The sequence below is a fragment of the Procambarus clarkii genome, chromosome 62 (assembly GCF_040958095.1).
Source record: "Procambarus clarkii isolate CNS0578487 chromosome 62, FALCON_Pclarkii_2.0, whole genome shotgun sequence".
In the NCBI taxonomy this organism is placed as follows: domain Eukaryota; kingdom Metazoa; phylum Arthropoda; class Malacostraca; order Decapoda; family Cambaridae; genus Procambarus; species Procambarus clarkii.
In genome coordinates, this window is record NC_091211.1 from 14,984,715 (window position 1) to 15,003,883 (window position 19,169).

Consider the following 19,169-nt stretch of genomic DNA (forward strand, 5'->3'; position numbering starts at 1 on the left):
GAGAGAAGTGTGAGGACACGTGAGAGAGAAGTGTGAGGACAGGTGAGAGAGAAGTGTGAGGACACGTGGGAAGTGTGAGGACACGTGAGGAAGAAGTGTGAGGACAGGTGAGAGAGAAGTGTGAGGACACGTAGTGTGAGAGAGATGACAACTCCCCACAGTCTCGGGCCTGACAGCTGACCAAGCCATCACTGGAGGGTGACAGCAATCAGCTGATTCCGTGTCGTCTGCTCACCTTGTCTTGCCCTAAGCTGTTATCCTCTATGTTTTCGTCTCCTCTTGTTACATATCTCAATACCAAATTATATTCGCGTCATTCTTGATGTACTGTCTGTTTACGGTGTTTATTTCTGTATTACATACGGGATATAAAGGCCGTGTTATGTGGGAAAAATATTGGAAAAATAAACTGGGTACGAGTGGGCGTCACCCTTGCGTCTGCGCCAATAGGCGCGGGAGATGTGTTCTCAGCATTGGATTTATCTTTTTAATTGTTATTAACTGCTTCTATTAATATTGACGTATTTAATGCAAGGGAAATGTATAAATTATATGAATATTGTTTCAGAATCTTTTTAATTTGTGGTGAGAGTGAGAGGAGGGTGAGAATAAGGTGGAAGAGTGTGTTTGGTGGCGGCGTGTTGCAAGGGGCAGAGATGCTCTTCCCGCGAGCTGGCTCTCGCCCTCGCTAATGTTTACAGTGTCCGTGTGTCGTCTGAAGGGTAGGGAGGTGCTCGCGCGCCCGGGTGTCAACCCAAGTGTAATGTGGAAATATCACTCGCATACGGCAAAAATGTGATGCCCTCGTATGTATTTGGTGTTCACCTAATAATTAGTTCTTGTCAGAGTCAGCTTACTGACATCTTGACAACTAAAGTGTGTACTCGTATTTAGTGGGAAACCAAATAAGAAATCGTCAAGATGGCCGACCTGGAGGCGGTGCTGGCTGATGTGAGTTATTTGATGGCTATGGAGAAGAGTAAGTCTACTCCAGCCGCCAGAGCCAGCAAGAAGATTGTCCTGCCAGATCCCAGGTAGGTACCGGGCGTCTCTAAGACGAGGAGGGTAGTGGAGGAGCGGGGCTGGAGGCCACATACCTGGAGAGGTGAGTGGAGGAAGGCGGTGGTGGGGCAGGCAGGGAGGACATCAACCTCCCTCACCCTACCTCCTCCTCACCCTCCACCCCTCACACTGCCCTCACACTCATCACCCTACCTCGCTACACACTATGGGCCTGGCTCCTGTGGTGGCCGCCAGGGTGAAGGGTGATGGTGAGTGATGGTGCACACCGGAGATCACTATAGTGGGGTTCCCCCGTTGATATCACTCACCTTAAGCAGTCATGAACCACAACCAGCCCCCTTGACCCCAGCACCTACGGCCAGACTTGACCCCGGCACCTACGGCCAGACTTGACCCCAGCACCTACGGCCAGACTTGACCCCGGCACCTACGGCCAGACTTGACCCCGGCACCTACGGCCAGACTTGACCCCAGCACCTACGGCCAGACTTGACCCCAGCACCTACGGCCAGACTTGACCCCAGCACCTACGGCCAGACTTGACCCCAGCACCTACGGCCAGACTTGACCCCAGCACCTACGGCCAGACTTGACCCCAGCACCTACGGCCAGACTTGACCCCAGCACCTACGGCCAGACTTGACCCCAGCACCTACGGCCAGACTTGACCCCAGCACCTACGGCCAGACTTGACCCCGGCACCTACGGCCAGACTTGACCCCGGCACCTACGGCCAGACTTGACCCCGGCACCTACGGCCAGACTTGACCCCGGCACCTACGGCCAGACTTGACCCCGGCACCTACGGCCAGACTTGACCCCGGCACCTACGGCCAGACTTGACCCCGGCACCTACGGCCAGACTTGACCCCGGCACCTACGGCCAGACTTGACCCCGGCACCTACGGCCAGACTTGACCCCGGCACCTACGGCCAGACTTGACCCCGGCACCTACGGCCAGACTTGACCCCGGCACCTACGGCCAGACTTGACCCCGGCACCTACGGCCAGACTTGACCCCGGCACCTACGGCCAGACTTGACCCCGGCACCTACGGCCAGACTTGACCCCGGCACCTACGGCCGGACTTGACCCCGGCACCTACGGCCGGACTTGACCCCGGCACCTACGGCCGGACTTGACCCCGGCACCTACGGCCGGACTTGACCCCGGCACCTACGGCCGGACTTGACCCCGGGAACGTACCCTTTGACCCCACCCCAGGAACCTAACCTTTGACCCCACCCCAGGAACGTGCCCTTTGACCCCACCCCAGGAACGTGCCCTTTGACCCCACCCCAGGAACGTGCCCTTTGACCCCACCCCAGGAACGTGCCCTTTGACCCCACCCCAGGAACGTGCCCTTTGACCCCACCCCAGGAACGTACCCTTTGACCCCACCCCAGGAACGTACCCTTTGACCCCACCCCAGGAACGTACCCTTTGACCCCACCCCAGGAACGTACCCTTTGACCCCACCCCAGGAACGTGCCCTTTGACCCCACCCCAGGAACGTGCCCTTTGACCCCACCCCAGGAACGTGCCCTTTGACCCCACCCCAGGAACGTGCCCTTTGACCCCACCCCAGGAACGTGCCCTTTGAACCCACCCCAAGAACGTAACCTTTGACCCCACCCCAAGAACGTGCCCTTTGACCCCACCCCAAGAACGTGCCCTTTGATCCCACCCCAGGAACGTAACCTTTAACCCCACCCCAGGAACGTAACCTTTGACCTTGGAACATTCACGAGGTAATTAGAGAATGGTGGTTGTTAAGGAGTGTTGTTAAGGCCTTGTTACTCCATTAATGTTTCACCAGCGTGTAATGAACTAATTATCTTTATTAGATACAATGAATTAAGGATTTGTACCGAGAGGGAAATTTTTTGGCCAATTAAATAGTTTAACCTGAAATGTTTGTTGACGTTCCTCGTCGAGTAATTAATGTGTGGAATATAAAGTTGTTGGCCGTCTGGGAGGACCAACCAGGGTATTGGGCAGTTGGAGGAGGAGGGTCGTTAGCCTGTGGGTGACATTGTGGTGATGACACCAGGTCTGTGTGGGTATAGTGATGACACCAGGTCTGTGTGGGTATGGTGATGACACCAGGTCTGTGTGGGTATGGTGATGACACCAGGTCTGTGTGGGTATGGTGATGACACCAGGTCTGTGTTGGTATGGTGATGACACCAGGTCTGTGTGGGTATGGTGATGACACCAGGTCTGTGTGGGTATAGTGATGACACCAGGTCTGTGTTGGTATGGTGATGACACCAGGTCTGTGTGGGTATGGTGATGACACCAGGTCTGTGTTGGTATGGTGATGACACCAGGTCTGTGTTGGTATGGTGATGACACCAGGTCTGTGTGGGTATAGTGATGACACCAGGTCTGTGTTGGTATAGTGATGACACCAGGTCTGTGTGGGTATGGTGATGACACCAGGTCTGTGTGGGTATGGTGATGACACCAGGTCTGTGTTGGTATAGTGATGACACCAGGTCTGTGTGGGTATGGTGATGACACCAGGTCTGTGTGGGTATGGTGATGACACCAGGTCTGTGTGGGTATGGTGATGACACCAGGTCTGTGTGGGTATGGTGATGACACCAGGTCTGTGTGGGTATGGTGATGACACCAGGTCTGTGTGGGTATAGTGATGACACCAGGTCTGTGTGGGTATAGTGATGACACCAGGTCTGTGTGGGTATGGTGATGACACCAGGTCTGTGTGGGTATGGTGATGACACCAGGTCTGTGTTGGTATAGTGATGACACTCTTCGTGGGTATAATGATGACACCAGGTCTGTGTGGGTATAATGATGACACCAGGTCTATTTGGGTATAATGATGACACTCTTCGTGGGTATAATGATGTCACCAGGTCTATGTGGGTATAATGATGACACTCTTCGTGGGTATAATGATGACACCAGGTCTGTGTGGGTATAATGATGACACCAGGTCTATTTGGGTATAATGATGACACTCTTCGTGGGTATAATGATGTCACCAGGTCTATGTTGGTATAATGATGACGCTCTTCGTGGGTATAATGATGACACCAGGTCTATGTGGGTATAATGATGACACCAGGTCTATGTGGGTATAATGATGACACTCTTCGTGGGTATAATGATGTCACCAGGTCTATGTGGGTATAATGATGACACTCTTCGTGGGTATAATGATGACACCAGGTCTATGTGGGTATAATGATGACACTCTTCGTGGGTATAATGATGACACCAGGTCTATGTTGGTATAATGATGACACTCTTCGTGGGTATAATGATGACACTAGGTCTGTGTGGGTATAATGATGACACCAGGTCTATGTTGGTATAATGATGACACCAGGTCTGTGTGGGTATAATTGTGACACGAGGTCTGTGTGGGAATAATGATGACACCAGGTCAATGTGGGTATAATGATGACACCAGGTCAATGTGGGTATAATGATGACACCAGGTCTATGTGGGTATAATGATGACACCAGGTCTATGTGGGTATAATGATGACACTAGGTCTATGTTGGTATAATGATGACACCAGGTCTATGTGGGTATAATGATGACACCAGGTCTGTGTGGGTATAATGATGACACCAGGTCTGTGGGTATAATGATGACACCAGGTCTGTGTGGGTATAATGATGACACTCTTCGTGGGTTTAATGATGACACCAGGTCTATGTGGGTATAATGATGACACCAGGTCTGTGTGGGTATAATGATGACACTTCGTGGGTTTAATGATGACACCAGGTCTATGTGGGTATAATGATGACACCAGGTCTATGTGGGTATAATGATGACACTAGGCCAACACTGGTATAATGATGCCACTAGGCCAACACTGGTATAATGATGCCACTAGGCCAACACTGGTATAATGATGACACTAGGCCAACACAGGTATAATGATGACACTAGGCCAACATAGGTATAATGCCACTAGACCTTCACAGGTATAATGATGCCACTAGGCCTACACAGGTATAATGATGCCACCAGGCCAACACAGGTATAATGATGCCACTAGGCCAACACAGGTATAATGATGCCACTAGGCCAACACAGGTATAATGATGACACTAGACGTACACAGGTATAATGATGCCACTAGGCCTACACAGGTATAATGATGCCACTAGGCCTACACAGGTATAATGATGCCAGTAGGCCTACACAGGTATAATGATGCCACTAGGCCTACACAGGTATAATGATGCCACTAGGCCTACACAGGTATAATGATGACACTAGGCCAACACAGGTATAATGATGACACTAGGCCTACACAGGTATAATGATGCCACTAGGCCTACACATGTATAATGATGACACTAGACGTACACAGGTATAATGATGCCACTAGGCCTACACATGTATAATGATGCCACCAGACGTACACAGGTATAATGATGCCACTTGGCCTCCACAGGTATACTGATGCCACTAAGCCTACACAGGTATAATGATGCCACTAGGCCTACACAGGTATAATGATGCCACTTGACGTACATCGGTATAATGATGCCACTAGACGTACACTGGTATAATGATGCCACTTCACCTACACAGGTATAATGATGCCACTAGGCCTACACAGGTATAATGATGCCACTAGGCCTACACAGGTATAATGATGCCACTAGGCCTACACAGGTATAATGATGCCAGTAGGCCTACACAGGTATAATGATGCCACTAGGCCTACACAGGTATAATGATGCCACTAGGCCTACACAGGTATAATGATGCCACTTCACCTACACAGGTATAATGATGCCACTAGGCCTACACAGGTATAATGATGCCACTAGGCCTACACAGGTATAATGATGCCACTAGGCCTACACAGGTATAATGATGCCACTAGGCCTACACTGGTATAATGATGCCACTAGACCTACACAGGTATAATGATACGACTAGGCCTACACAGGAATAATGATGTCACTAGACCTACACAGGTGTAATGATGTCACTAGACCTACACAGGTATAATGTCACTAGACCTACACAGGTATAATGATGACACTAGACCTACACTGGTATAATGATGACACTAGACCTACACTGGTATAATGATGCCACTAGGCCTACACAGGTATAATGATGACACTAGGCCTACACAGGTATAATGACACTAGGCCTACACAGGTATAATGCCACCACTAGGCCTACATAGGTATAATTATGACACTAGACCTATACAGGTATAATGACACTAGACCTATACAGGTATAATGACACTAGACCTACACAGGTATAATGATGCCACTAAGGCTCTATCATATCTATATTTAAAACTGTGTATGGAGTCAGCCTCCACCACATCACTGCCTAATACATTCCACCTGTTAAATACTCTTGAGTCTGTGTGTGTGTGTAATTACCTAAGTGTAGTTACAGGATGAGAGCTACGCTCGTGGTGTCCCGTCTTCCCAGCACTCTTTGTCATATAACGCTTTGAAACTACTGACGGTCTTGGCCTCCACCACCTTCTCACTTAACTTGTTCCAACCGTCTACCACTCTGTTTGCGAAAGTGAATTTTCTTATATTTCTTCGGCATCTGTGTTTAGTTTAAATCTATGACCTCTTTTTCTTAAAGTTCCAGATCTCAGGAAATCTTCCCTATCGATTTTATCAATTCCTGTTACTATTTTGTATGTAGTGATCATATCACCTCATTTTCTTCTGTCTTCTAGTTTTGGCATATTTAATGCCTCTAACCTCTCCTCGTAGCTCTTGCCCTTCAGTTCTGGGAGCCACTTAGTAGCATGTCTTTGCACCTTTTCCAGTTTGTTGATGTGCTTCTTAAGATATAGGCACCACACAACTGCTGCATATTCTAGCTTTGGCTAGAGTGTGTGTGTGTGTGTGCGTGTTTGTGTGTGTGTGTGTGTGTGTGTGTGTGTGTGTGTGTGTGTGTGTGTGTGTGGGTCAGTTCATATTAGTCCAGGGGAGACTGGGGACCGAGCCTGCGGTAAAAGGAGTTGAAGAGTGAAACAGCAGGTTGACCAACCAAATTAGTCTTGGCAGAGGCTGGGTCTCTGAGGTCACCCCCATGTCTCCACACCCGCCTTAACCACACCACCCTCACCCACACAATCATATATATATATATATATATATATATATATATATATATATATATATATATATATATATATATATATATATAACAAAGAAGAGGGCTCGAGCAAGGAGCATATAATCTCCTCAGACAAGCATCAATAGAGACATGTTAACAAGCAACTTACTGAAGCCATCGACAGGTACAACGACAACAGGAGACTCGACATCAGCGAGGCACTACACATCAAAAAGTCAACACCAACAATCATCAGTTAACACATAATTATATTCTACCCACTTGAAGACCCCGAGCCAACATAGAGACAGTAGCAGCAAGAACATAAGCGGCTAATGTTGATGCTTGTAATAGCTCATAAATATCCCTTATGTTATGCCATTCATGCGCTTGTTAATCTCATTCACGTCCTGTACCACCTCACTCAAAAAGATATAAACTCTTGCTAAAGCATTGTAAATTTATCTTTGAAAATGTAAGGAGTGGCTTACGAAACGCATCAAAGGGCGTCAGATCATAATTGTGAAAATGAACTTTGGAGAGTTAATTTTTCAGCTTCCTTCGACAGTGAAGAAAAACACAAGAAATATTGAGAAGATTCGTGTTAGAATTATTAATCTTACCCTTTCGGTTATATTCAACAACACTCACACGGGGCCCTGGTAGCCTGGTGGATAGCGCGCAGGACTCGTAATTCTTTGGCGCGGGTTCGATTCCCGCACCAGGCAGAAACAAATGGGCAAAGTTTCTTTCACCCTGAATTCTCCTGTTACTTAGCAGTAAATAGGTACCTGGGAGTTAGTCAGCTGTCACGGGCTGCTTCCTGGTGTGTGTGTGTGTGTGTGTGTGTGTAGTGTGGGGAAAAAAAGTAGTTAGTAAACAGTTGATTGACAGGTGAGAGGCGGGCCGAAAGAGCAGAGCTCAACCCCCACAAGCACAACTAGGTGAATACACACACACACACATATATATATATATATATATATATATATATATATATATATATATATATATATATATATATATATATATATATATATATATATATATATTATTAAATATGACCGAAAAAGTAAGATTAATAATTCTAACACGAATTTTCTCAATCTTTCGTACATTACGCTTCACTGTTGGAGGTAAATCAAAAATCACTTCTCCAAAATTCATTTTTATTTCTAGTCTGACGCGACACGGGCGCGTTTCGTAAAACTTATTACATTTTCAAAGACTTCACAAATACACAACTGATTAGAACTTACGTCTCTCTGATATTATATCTACATTTGAGTGAGGTGGGAAGGATGATGTGGCATTAACACAAGACAGAACAGGGGATATTAATAGGGTATTAAAAGTATCAACACAAGACAGAACAGAAACAATGGGTATTGAATAGAAGTGTTTGTAGAAAGCCTATTGGTCCATATTTCTTGATGCTTCTATATTGGAGCGGAGTCTTGAGGTGGGTAGAATATAGTTGTGCAATAATTGGCTGTTGATTGCTGGTGTTGACTTCTTGATGTGTAGTGCCTCGCAAACGTCAAGCCGCCTGCTATCGCTGTATCTATCGATGATTTCTGTGTTGTTTACTAGGATTTCTCTGGCGATGGTTTGGTTGTGGGAAGAGATTATATGTTCCTTAATGGAGCCCTGTTGCTTATGCATCGTTAAACGCCTAGAAAGAGATGTTGTTGTCTTGCCTATATACTGGGTTTTTTGGAGCTTACAGTCCCCAAGAGGGCATTTGAAGGCATAGACGACGTTAGTCTCTTTTAAAGCGTTCTGTTTTGTGTCTGGAGAGTTTCTCATGAGTAGGCTGGCCGTTTTTCTGGTTTTATAGTAAATCGTCACTATGACGATTTACTATAAAACCAGAAAAACGGAAAGGAACATATAATCTCTTCCCATAACCAAACCATCGCCAGAGAAATCCTAGTAAACAACACAGAAATCATCGATAGATACAGCGATAGCAGGCGGCTTGACGTTTGCGAGGCACTACACATCAAGAAGTCAACACCAGCAATCAACAGCCAATTATTGCACAACTATATTCTACCCACCTCAAGACTCCGCTCCAATATAGAAGCATCAAGAAATATGGACCAATAGGCTTTCTACAAACACTTCTATTCAATACCCATTGTTTCTGTTCTGTCTTGTGTTGATACTTTTAATACCCTATTAATATCCCCTGTTCTGTCTTGTGTTAATGCCACATCACCCTTCCCACCTCACTCAAATGTAGATATAAAATCAGAGAAACGCAAGTTCTAATCAGTTGTGTATTTGTGAAGTCTTTGAAAATGTAATAAGTTTTACGAAACGCGCCCGTGTCGCGTCAGACTAGAAATAAAAATGAATTTTGGAGAAGTGATTTTTGATTTACCTCCAACAGTGAAGCGTAATGTACGAAAGATTGAGAAAATTCGTGTTAGAATTATTAATCTTACTTTTTCGGTCATATTTAATAATATATGTCTACAGGAAAGACTGCTACCAAAATATACTAATATATATATATATATATATATATATATATATATATATATATATATATATATATATATATATATATATATAAGGAGAAAGTGTGTTGTGAGAGGAGGTAAAGTTAGCATGATGGTTGAGGGTTGAGGGACATGGGAAACAAGTGGTTGCCGCGGGGGGTGTCTAACCCCCCCCCCCCCGCCTCCTCCTAAGTGTTCCCAACCTCACTATAACTTGTAATCCAAGTGCCCGAACCTAAACATCCCGAGCACCCACGGACAGAAAACGGGACTTGGCGCCAATTTCGCGAGACGCTTCTATTTTTGATTCAGCTAAGGCCAAGTTTATGTCTCTCAGGTGAGAGATTTATTATTTACTATAATAGTAAATAAAGGTTGACATTGCGGCATTGTACGAGGTTAAGGTCACTGTTCTCACACTACACATGATCCTGACATTAAAGGTTGGAGTGCAGGATGGGGGAGGCACGGTGCCACTTGCAGTAACAACTGGGGTAGAGGCAGTGAGGCCCGGGACGTCCAGGTGACCTCCGGGTTGACCCGAGTGTCCAGTGCCACCTTACTCCAGGTACTCGAGGAGTGAGAGCAGTGTTGTGGCATCCCTGTACTTAATGGCCTCAACAACTCCAAACTTTACATATTCCTTACATTTGTCTGTGGTGGTATATGTAATATGCCTGGCGCGCGCGCACACGCCACACACACACACACACACACACACACACACACACACACACACACACACACACACACACACACACACACACACACACACACACGCGTGTGTGTGTGTGACAAAGGTCCAGATGGAATCTCCCCTTGGATACCAAAGGAAAGAGCAGAAGCACTGTGCCTGCCACTCTCCATAGTGTATATCAAATCGCTGGTAACAGGGGAACTGCCAAAAACTTGGCACTGAACTACAGGCCAGTGTCCCTAACCTGCATACCATGCAAGATGATGGAGAAGATTGTGCGAAAAAAGCTAGTGGAACATCTGGAGTGAAGGAACTTTGTAACACAGCATCAACATGGGTTCAGAGATGGCAAGTCCTGCCTCACAGGATTAATTGAATTCTTTGACCAGGCAATAAAAATCAGGCAAGAAAGAGAGGGCTGGGCAGACTGCATATTTTTGGATTGCCAGAACGCTTTCGACACAGTACCACACAAGAGGCTAGTGAAAAAGCTGGAGATGCAGGCTGGAGTGAAAGGGAAGGTACTCCACTGGATAAGGGAGTACCTAAGTAACAGAAGACAGCCAGTCACTGTGAGAGGTGAGGTCTCAGATTGGCGAGGCGTCACCAGTGGAGTCCCGCAGGGGTCAGTCCTTGGACCTATACTGTTTCTGATATATGTAAATGATCTCCCAGAGGGCATAGACTCGTGTCTCTCATTGTTTGCTGATGATGCAAAAATTATGAGGATTGAAATAGAGGATAATAGTAGGAGGCTACAAGATGACCTAGACAGACTGAATGAATGGTCCAACAAATGTCTACTAAAGTTCAACCCGAGTAAATGTAATGTAATGAAACTAGGGGGTAGAAACAGGAGGCCAGACACAGGATACAGAATGGGAGATGAATTACTTCATGAAACGGACAGAGACAGAAACGGACAGAAACGGACATCTAGGAGTTGATATCACACCAAACCTGTCTCCTGAAGCCCACATAAAAAGAATAACATCTGCGGCATATGCGAGGCTGGCTAACATCAGAACAGCATTCAGGAATCTGTGTAAGGAATCATTCATAACCTTGTATACCACATATGTAAGACCAATCCTGGAGCATGGAGCCCGTACCTTGTCAAGCACAAGACGAAGCTGGAAAAAGTTCAGAGGTATGCCACTAGACTGGTCCCAGAAATAAGAAGCATGACTTATGAGGAAAGGCTGCGGGAAATTCCCCTCACGATTCTGGAAGACAGAAGAGTAAGGGGAGACATGTTCACTACCTACAAAATTTTCAGGGGAATTGACAGGGTGGATACGGATAAACTATTCAACACTGGTGGGACGCGAACAAGGGGACACAGGTGGAAACTGAGTACCCACATGAGCCACAGAGGCGTTAGAAAGAACTTTTTCAGTGTCAAAGTAGTTAACAGATGGAATGCATTAGGCAGTGATGTGGTGGAGGCTGACTCCATACACAGTTTCAAGTGTAGATATAATAGAGCCCAGTAGGCTCAGGAACCTGTACACCAGTTGATTGACAGTTGAGAGGTGGGACCAAAGAGCCAGAGCTCAACCCCCGCAAGCACAACTAGGCGAGTACAGGGGTAGCCGGCATAACCTGGTCGATGTAAAAAGTTGCGCCATTTAAATGTTGGAATGCAAACGCCCCAGAATGCAAATGAGTCATTAAAACATGCATTTTGAGTTGCCAGTATGAGAATTGTAAATATTATGAACACACAAGGTATGGCTTCGGCGGCCACTATTACGTGTGTGTGACTTGTATAGTGGCGTTAGCCTGCTGGCCCTTATGGCTGGCAGTGGCGGGTGACCCGACCTATGTCAGTACCCCACCAGTCACCATGCAAAGTTAGGTAAGGTTAGTGCCACCGTCTGACCTCTGACCTCGGTCAGACACACACACACACACACACACACACACACACACACACACACACACACACACACACACACACACACACACACACACACACACACACACACACACTCACTCACTTTTAGTACACACATATACAGAGTGGTAGACGGTTGGAACAAGTTAAGTGAGAAGGTGGTGGAGGCCAAGACCGTCAGTAGTTTCAAAGCGTTGTATGACAAAGAGTACTGGGAAGACGGGACACCAGGAGCGTAGCTCTCATCCTGTAACTACACTTAGGTAATTACACTTAGTTAATTACACATATAAGCGGTAGCCTAGCGCCATTATACATGGGTCCATGGTATTTGACACAGGCGGTGTTCGCGGCGTCAATTAGCCAACAATACCCAAGAGGGTGTGATTGGTGTTAGAGTTGTGTGGGTGCTGTACCAGGGTGAGGCTGTACCAGGGTGAGGCTGTACCAGGGTGAGGCTGTACCAGGGTGAGGCTGTACCAGGGTGAGGCTGTACCAGGGTGAGGCTGTACCAGGGTGAGGCTGTACCAGGGTGAGGCTGTACCAGGGTGAGGCTGTACCAGGGTGAGGCTGTATCAGGGTGAGGCTGTACCAGGGTGAGAGTTGTGTGGGTGGTGTACCAGGGTGAGAGTTGTGTGGGTGGTGTACCAGGGTGAGAGTTTGTGTGGGTGGTGTACCAGGGTGAGAGTTGTGTGGGTGGTGTACCAGGGTGAGAGTTGTGTGGGTGGTGTACCAGGGTGAGAGTTGTGTGGGTGGTGTACCAGGGTGAGAGTTGTGTGGGTGGTGTACCAGGGTGAGGGTTGTGTGGGTGGTGTACCAGGGTGAGAGTTGTGTGGGTGCTGTACCAGGGTGAGAGTTGTGTGGGTGCTGTACCAGGGTGAGAGTTGTGTGGGTGGTGTACCAGGGTGAGGGTTGTGTGGGTGGTGTACCAGGGTGAGAGTTGTGTGGGTGGTGTACCAGGGTGAGAGTTGTGTGGGTGGTGTACCAGGGTGAGAGTTGTGTGGGTGGTGTACCAGGGTGAGAGTTGTGTGGGTGGTGTACCAGGGTGAGAGTTGTGTGGGTGCTGTACCAGGGTGAGAGTCGTGTGGGTGGTGTACCAGGGTGAGAGTCGTGTGGGTGCTGTACCAGGGTGAGAGTTGTGTGGGTGGTGTACCAGGGTGAGAGTTGTGTGGGTGGTGTACCAGGGTGAGAGTTGTGTGGGTGGTGTACCAGGGTGAGAGTTGTGTGGGTGGTGTACCAGGGTGAGAGTTGTGTGGGTGGTGTACCAGGGTGAGAGTTGTGTGGGTGGTGTACCAGGGTGAGAGTTGTGTGGGTGGTGTACCAGGGTGAGAGTTGTGTGGGTGGTGTACCAGGGTGAGAGTTGTGTGGGTGGTGTACCAGGGTGAGAGTTGTGTGGGTGGTGTACCAGGGTGAGAGTTGTGTGGGTGCTGTACCAGGGTGAGGGTTGTGTGGGTGCTGTACCAGGGTGAGTGTTGTGTGGGTGGTGTACCAGGGTGAGAGTTGTGTGGGTGCTGTACCAGGGTGAGGGTTGTGTGGGTGCTGTACCAGGGTGAGGCTCACCACCACCACGGTATTGGTCCCGTCACCACTGGGGGCCACACCTCACACAAGGTGGACCTCACACTATTTTATGAACTTACTGACAGTATATACCAGTATTACACTTACACATTACACTGACACTTACATACCAGTATACTATATTAGGCTGTTGGGGTTATCTTGCCGTTATCTTGAGATGATTTCGGGGCTTTTTAGTGTCCCCGCGGCCCTGTCCTCGACCTGGCCTCCACCCCCAAGAAGCAGCCCATGACAGCTGACTAACACCCAGGTACCTATTTACTGCTAGGTAACAGGGGCATTCAGGGTGAAAGAAACTTTGCCCATTTGTTTCTGCCTCGTGCGGGAATCGAACCCGCGCCACAGAATTACGAATCCTGCGCGCTATCCACCAGGCTACGAGGCCCCTTAGTACTAAACATGTTAGTACTAACATGTTTAGGGGTTAGTGCTAAAACATGGCGGATGTCTGCCCCACTCCTTCCTCGGCTGCCCACTACTCTCATGGCTGCCCACGCCAGCCTGCCCTCTACTCTCATGGCTGCCCACGCCTGCCTGCCCTCTACTCTCATGGCTGCCCACGCCTGCCTGCCCTCTACTCTCATGGCTGCCCACGCCTGCCTGCCTGCCCTCTACTCTCATGGCTGCCCACGCCAGCCTGCCCTCTACTCTCATGGCTGCCCACGCCTGCCTGCCTGCCCACCACCCCATGCTTTTCCAATTCTCTCATTCGTTCGCTCTTCCGGACAAAAATATAAATTTTGTATTTTCTAAATTTATATAAATATTTGTTATTAGTTGGTGTTTTTATAATGGGAATATATAATGGAAGGGGGAGTTTTATGGCGGAGGCAGAGCCCTTGTAATGAAGACGCCATTTTTAGCACAAGTGAAGCACGAATTTGTAAGTGGACATGAAAACTTTTGGATCGAGCACTTTTGTAGTGCCAATGGGCTTTTGTAGTGGATATAAATATCAAGGTGGGAGTGATGTACAGTATTTTTAGTTTAGGGAACCGGTCGGCCGAGCGGACACAACACTGGACGCGTGATCCTGTGCTCCTGGGTTCGATCTCAGGCGCCGGCGAGAAACAATGGGCAGAGTTTCTTTCACCCTGGTGCCCCTGTTACCTAGTAGTAAATAGGTACCTGGGTGTTAGTCAGATGTCATAGGCTGCTTCCTGGGGGGGTGGAGGCCTGGTCGAGGACTGGGCCGCGGGGACACTAAACCCCGAAATCATCTCAAGATAACCTCAAGATAACCATAGAACTGCTGTAGAGGAGATAGGACTTGCGTGTACGACAGTTTAGACTATCTTAGTAGAGGAAAGCATTTTTTGTTTTGTTTTACTGGAGGAGGCATCTTCTTATCTTGAGGTTATCTTGAGATAATTTCGGGGCTTTTTTTTAGTGTCCCCGCGGCCCGGTCCTCGACCAGGCCTCCACCCCCCAGGAAGCAGCCCGTGACAGCTGACTAACACCCAGGTACCTATTTTACTGCTAGGTAACAGGGGCATAGGGTGAAAGAAACTCTGCCCATTGTTTCTCGCCGGCGCCCGGGATCGAACCCGGGATCACAGGATCACGCGTCCAGCGTGCTGTCCGCTCGGCCGACCGGCTCCCTTGTTGGCCAGACACCCTAACTCCTGCCAGCAACAATAATCATAGTACCTATAACTACTAACAATGTGTACACAATATGTAGTTTGACCCACGTCTAGGTTTTGTACCATTAACTTTGTACAGGACCAAAGGAACACTGGCGGCAAGAGGCAAGCCTCAAGCTTTCTAGGCCTAACCTAGCACATATAAGTAATCAATTAAGGTTCAGATATTTATGTTAGGCCTAGACCAGGACAGGTTAACTGAGGGTTGTTAGGCTGTTTAAATTGTCATTATAACCGTCAGACATCCAGTAGTACAGCATTGTTATATTTTGTACACTCCAGTCTTGCCAACTGACACGTGATCAACCAGGCTGTAATTCCTGTCAGGTCGCTGGCAGCTGCGTTTAACAGCCTGGATAACCCGACCACACACTAGAAGGTGAAGGGACGACGACGTTTTGGTCCGTCCTGGACCATTCCCAATCGACTTGAGAATGGTCCAGGACGGACCGAAACGTCGTCGTCCCTTCACCTTCTAGTGTGTGGTCTGGTCAACTTACTTTAGCCACGTTATTGTGACTCATCGCCTGTATACTTAACAGCCTGGATAACCCGACCACTAACCAGGAGGGCTGGTGAGTGACAGGGCCGCGGGGACATTGATCCCGAGAAGCACCTCAAGGTAGTAGTTGACGAGTAGCGGAAGTCGTCTAAGGGCGGCCTGGCCCAGCTGTCTAACAATAATATTCTAAATTACGTTCTTGATGACAATTAGATAAACGCACAGAGCCTAATCACCTCGTCTAGGACCCGGAGCCTAATCACCTCGTCTAGAACCCGGAGCCTAAGCACCTCCTCTAGGACCCGGAACCTAATTACCTCGTCTAGGACCCGGAACCTAATCACCTCGTCTAGGACCCGGAGCCTAATCACCTCGTCTAGGACCCGGAGCCTAAGCACCTCCTCTAGGACCCGGAACCTAATCACCTCCTCTAGGACCCTGAACCTAATCACCTCCTCTAGGACCCGGAACCTAATCACCTCCTCTAGGACCCGGAACCTAATCACCTCCTCTAGGACCCGGAACCTAATCACCTCCTCTAGGACCCGGAACCTAATCACCTCGTCTAGGACCCGGAACCTAATCACCTCCTCTAGGACCCGGAACCTAATCACCTCGTCTAGGACCCGGAACCTAATCACCTCGTCTAGGACCCGGAACCTAATCACCTCATCTAGGACCCGGAGCCTAATCACCTCGTCTAGGACCCGGAGCCTAAGCACCTCCTCTAGGACCCGGAACCTAATCACCTCCTCTAGGACCCGGAACCTAATCACCTCCTCTAGGACCCGGAACCTAATCACCTCGTCTAGGACCCGGAGCCTAATCACCTCGTCTAGGACCCGGAGCCTAATCACCTCCTCTAGGACCCGGAACCTAATCACCTCGTCTAGGACCTGGAACCTAATCACCTCGTCTAGGACCTGGAACCTAATCACCTCGTCTAGGACCTGGAGCCTAATCACCTCCTCTAGGACCTGGAACCTAATCACCTCCTCTAGGACCTGGAGCCTAATCACCTCGTCTAGGACCTGGAACTTAATCACCTCGTCTAGGACCTGGAACCTAATCACCTCCTCTAGGACCTGGAACCTAATCACCTCCTCTAGGACCCGGAACCTAATCACCTCGTCTAGGACCCGGAGCCTAATCACCTCCTCTAGGACCTGGAACCTAATCACCTCGTCTAGGACCCAGAGCCTAAACAGCCCCTCCTCCTAAGGTTTCAAAACATCGGGAAACCGTTATATGAAAGTTCCCCCTCCTAACCTAACAGCCTAAGCCAGAGGACCCAAAACAGAAAACGGGACAGTACGCCACTTTCGCGAGCCGCTCCCGTTGTCTAGTACGACAGGTTTTGGTCTAATGTGACGCATACGATCGAAAAACGACGTTGTTTGTTAGGGGACAAGTTGTCCTAATAGTCCTCAGTTGCTTCCCTGGAGTGTAGGCGGGCATGACATCCTAATGTGCTCCAGTAACTACTGGAAGTGTTGGCTTCCAGTCCCCACACTGGAGTAATGTGCTCCAGTAACTACTGGAAGTGTTGGCTTCCAGTCCCCACACTGGAGTAATGTGTTCCAGTAACTACTGGAAGTGTTGGCTTCCAGTCCCCCACACTGGAGTAATGTGTTCCAGTAACTACTGGAAGTGTTGGCTTCCAGTCCCCACACTGGAGTAATGTGCTCCAGTAACTACTGGAAGTGTTGGCTCCCAGTCCCCCACACTGGAGTAATGTGTTCCAGTAACTACTGGAAGTGTTGGCTTCCAGTCCCCACACTGGAGTAATGTGCTCCAGTAACTACTGGAAGTGTTGGCTTCCAGTCCCCACACTGGAGTAATGTGTTCCAGTAACTACTGGAAGTGTTGGCTTCCAGTCCCCCACACTGGAGTAATGTGTTCCAGTAACTACTGGAAGTGTTGGTCCCCAGTCCCCACACTGGAGTAATGTGTTCCAGTAACTACTGGAAGTGTTGGTCCCCAGTCCCCACACTGGAGTAATGTGTTCCAGTAACTACTGGAAGTGTTGGTCCCCAGTCCCCACACTGGAGTAATGTGTTCCAGTAACTACTGGAAGTGTTGGTCCCCAGTCCCCACACTGGAGTAATGTGTTCCAGTAACTACTGGAAGTGTTGGTCCCCAGTCCCCACACTGGAGTAATGTGTTCCAGTAACTACTGGAAGTGTTGGCTTCCAGTCCCCACACTGGAGTAATGTGTTCCAGTAACTACTGGAAGTGTTGGCTTCCAGTCCCCACACTGGAGTAATGTGTTCCAGTAACTACTGGAAGTGTTGGCTTCCAGTCCCCACACTGGAGTAATGTGCTCCAGTAACTACTGGAAGTGTTGGCTTCCAGTCCCCACACTGGAGTAATGTGCTCCAGTAACTACTGGAAGTGTTGGTCCCCAGTCCCCACACTGGAGTAATGTGCTCCAGTAACTACTGGAAGTGTTGGTCCCCAGTCCCCACACTGGAGTAATGTGCTCCAGTAACTACTGGAAGAATGTGTAGTGTAGGTACACCCACACTCATTGTCTTAAAGTTTTCCCAGAGTCACGGTGTAGGCTAGTTAGCCGGCTACACCCCAGGACACCAAGGGTGCTGGGCTACACCCCAGGACACCCAGGGTGCTGAGCTACACCCCAGGACACCCAGGGTGCTGGGCTACACCCCAGGACACCCAGGGTGCTGGGCTACACCCCAGGACACCAAGGGTGCTGGGCTACACCCCAGGACACCCAGGGTGCTGAGCTACACCCCAGGACACCCAGGGTGCTGGGCTACACCCCAGGACGCTCAGGGTGCTGGGCTACACCCCAGGACACCCAGGGTGCTGGGCTACACCCCAGGACACCCAGGGTGCTGGGCTACACCCCAGAACACCTAGAGTGCTGGGCTACACCACAAGACACCCAGGGTGCTGGGCTACACCCCAGGACACCTAGGGTGCTGGGCTACACCCCAGGACACCCAGGGTGCTGGGCTACACCCCAGGACACCCAGGGTGCTGGGCTACACCCCAGGACACCCAGGGTGCTGGGCTACGCCCCAGGACACCCAGGGTGCTGGGCTACACCCCAGGACACCCAGGGTGCTGGGCTACGCCCCAGGACACCCAGGGTGCTGGGCTACGCCCCAGGACACCCAGGGTGCTGGGCTACACCACAAGACACCCAGGGTGCTGGGCTACACCCCAGGACACTC

The 19,169-nt window shown here is 49.1% G+C and overlaps 1 protein-coding gene across 2 annotated transcripts in view; it reads left to right on the plus strand.

Annotated features, from left to right (window-relative positions):
* Positions 1-699: 699 nt before the first annotated feature.
* Gprk1 (G protein-coupled receptor kinase 1) overlaps positions 700-19,169 on the plus strand; it is a 422,403-nt gene continuing 403,933 nt past the window's right edge. The window contains exon 1 of one of the 2 annotated variants that reach the window (XM_045755516.2): positions 700-1,034. In XM_045755516.2, the coding sequence (XP_045611472.1) occupies positions 922-1,034 (113 nt within the window). In that variant the 5' untranslated portion in view covers positions 700-921. The remainder of the gene's footprint in view (positions 1,035-19,169) is intronic. The other variant, XM_045755517.2, reaches the window with a different exon arrangement.